General features: G+C 35.1%; 1 protein-coding gene across 2 annotated transcripts in view; it reads left to right on the top strand.

Annotated features, from left to right (window-relative positions):
• The window catches only part of PLA2G4A (phospholipase A2, group IVA (cytosolic, calcium-dependent)), a 164,392-nt gene that overhangs the window by 111,209 nt on the left and 50,607 nt on the right, over positions 1-2,576 (top strand). For both annotated transcript variants that reach the window (XM_006872693.1, XM_006872694.1), the window contains one exon: positions 390-461. In XM_006872693.1, coding sequence (XP_006872755.1) covers positions 390-461 — 72 coding nt within the window. The remainder of the gene's footprint in view (positions 1-389; positions 462-2,576) is intronic.

The following is a 2,576-nucleotide window of genomic DNA, read 5'->3' as shown; positions in this document are numbered from 1 at the left end:
AGGGTTTTCAGGGCTGTAAATCTTTACAGGAGCAGAAAGCCTCATCTTTCTCCTGCAGAACAGCTGGTAGTTTTGAACTGCTGACCTTGAGGTTAGCAGCCTGACTCATAACCACTGTGCTACCAGAAAGATTATCTCTTTAAAATTATTAAAGAATGAATTTTAAATTAATTTAATTTTTCCTCTCCTGTGAAATATTGTATTCCAGTGAGAAATTTGAAAACACTAATATTTCTAATAAATCTAGATTACTAAATGAATCCTGATTTACAATAGTGAATTTATTAGATACCTCTCTGTTTTTTATGATCAGATTACTTCCTTACAATAAATTTAATTGAGAGTTTTAATAGCTGAAATGTTTCAATTGTTTTATTTTCTTTTCACAGAAAATATTACAGCAAAACATATTGTGAGTAATGATAGTTCGGATAGTGATGACGAATCACAAGAGCCCAAAGGTAAGAAAACCTGAACCGTTTCTGGCAGAGATCCATGGGGAAGGATATGAATATTTTATCTGATTCTCTTGCTTAAGGCAATATTATAGGGATTGAAGTAATGAGATTGTAGCTTTTCATTGAATACAGAGTATTAAATGTGGCATATGAAACATAATATATAACACATACTTATATGTTTTCCTCAGCAAAAACTTGTTACTTTATACTAGTCCCAATCTTAATATCTCAAGAACATTTTCAATTCAACATTATTGGTGCACAAACACTGAGATGGTAGAAATGTTGGATTCTGTTTATCTCTGATTAGGATGCCAGCGTTTTCATTATGGTAAATTTTATTTGGGTATATTTGTATCAGAATTTTAAAATTAAATCTTTAAAAATTATATAATTACGTAACATGCAAAAATGTATTTTCATTCCAGTCCTGAGCCATATTCCACTTTCAACACCTCACCCCTTAGGAAGGGAACCAGTGATGAAGTCAGGTCAATTTATGAAAAACTTTGGTTACATATGTTACTTTGTAATATGAAAAAGTAGACCTTTTACCCTTTGATAAGGCAGGCTTCATTTTGGTGTGGCTCACAATAGTCATTGGTGAAGTTAGGGCAGAGATAAGTTAAGGATCAGAGATATTCAATGGTTAAATGAGTACATTTACACTTTGGACTTCTGGTGTGGTGCTGTAGGATCAGCGCTGGACTGTGAACCACAAGGCCAGCAGTTCAAACCCACCAACTGTTCCTTGGAAAACCTATACAGTGTTGCTATGAGTTGGAACCAACTCATTGGTACTTAAAAACAACAGCACACCTTGAACACAGTACTTTGACATAGTCATTTGTAAAAATGTCCCTAATAGTATAAACAAAAAGTAACCAAAAGACAGTTTTATAATAACTAAGTGAACATGGTATACTACTATGTTTTCAGTACTATCATTCAGATTTTAGAAAATATTAAATGTTTTCCTATCTAATACTAAGAGCCTGATGGTGCAGTGGGCTAATTTTTGGACTGTTAATTAACTGAAAAGTTGGCCATTCTAACCTACCAGTGACTCTGAAGGAGAAAGATAATGTGGTCTGCTTTTTGTCAAGATTTATAGCTTCAGAAACCAAATGCAGCAGTTCAACTTTGTGCTATGGAATTGCTGTAAGTTTATATTGACTTGATAGCTTTGGGTTAGGTTTGAGTTTAGGTGTCCAAACTGTGTCTTATTCCTGCTTGTTGTTGTTGTTATGTGCCGTGGAGTCGGTTCCGACTCATAGTGACCCTGTACAGGGTTTCCTAGGCTGTAAATCTTTACGGGAACAGAAAGCCTCATCTTTCTCCTACAGAACAGCTGGTAGTTTCGAACTGCTGACCCTGAGTTTTGCAGCCTGATTCTTAACCACTACACTATACACTACCAGAACTTATTCTTTCTATTCCTGCTTAGTCTTCACTAAAATGAAACTTCTTCTTAATTGAACAGTTGGTCTGTTATTTCTGCATAAGATGAATTTGTGCAAATTAGAAAAATGTAGTTTACAGAGACCTGTGCACTGTCTTATGGAAATTAAAAGAGGCTCTTTCTTAAGAAGAAAAAGCTCCCACCTGAGCACAAGTTTCTCAGTCAGTGGAGGACAAGCTAGGTTTTGGTCCTTATTTTCCCACTGTCCTGCTGCTCTATACAGCAGCAGATTGACTTAACCATATACAGAAACTCTGGTCATCAGGTAGGAACACCAAAAGAACCCTGCCCTGGAAGGCTTTAGGTCCTAGTTGTGGCTACTTCATATGGCGTATGATTCTGAGGAAAGATTTTAGACATTTTCAACATTAGTTTCTTCAAAATGCAATCATTTTACCTGTTCTTACAGAATGGTTACAATCATCAAAGTAGTAAATGCATACAAAAAGACTTTCAATCATAACCCAAACCTAAACCAAAACCACTGTCATCAAGTGGATTCTGACTCCTAGTCAGCCTATAGGTTGTAGTATAACTTTTCTTTAGGATTTCTGATACTATGGATTTTAAGGAATAGATGGCTTCATCTTTCTCCTGTAGTTAAATTTTTAAAGAGTATACAAATGGACATTTCCAATTAGGAATATGTTGTT

The sequence above is a fragment of the Chrysochloris asiatica genome, unplaced genomic scaffold (genome assembly GCF_000296735.1).
Source record: "Chrysochloris asiatica unplaced genomic scaffold, ChrAsi1.0 scaffold00210, whole genome shotgun sequence".
Classification (NCBI taxonomy): domain Eukaryota; kingdom Metazoa; phylum Chordata; class Mammalia; order Afrosoricida; family Chrysochloridae; genus Chrysochloris; species Chrysochloris asiatica.
Note: the sequence above shows the minus strand (reverse complement) of the source record. Positions and strands in the feature narration are given on the sequence as shown.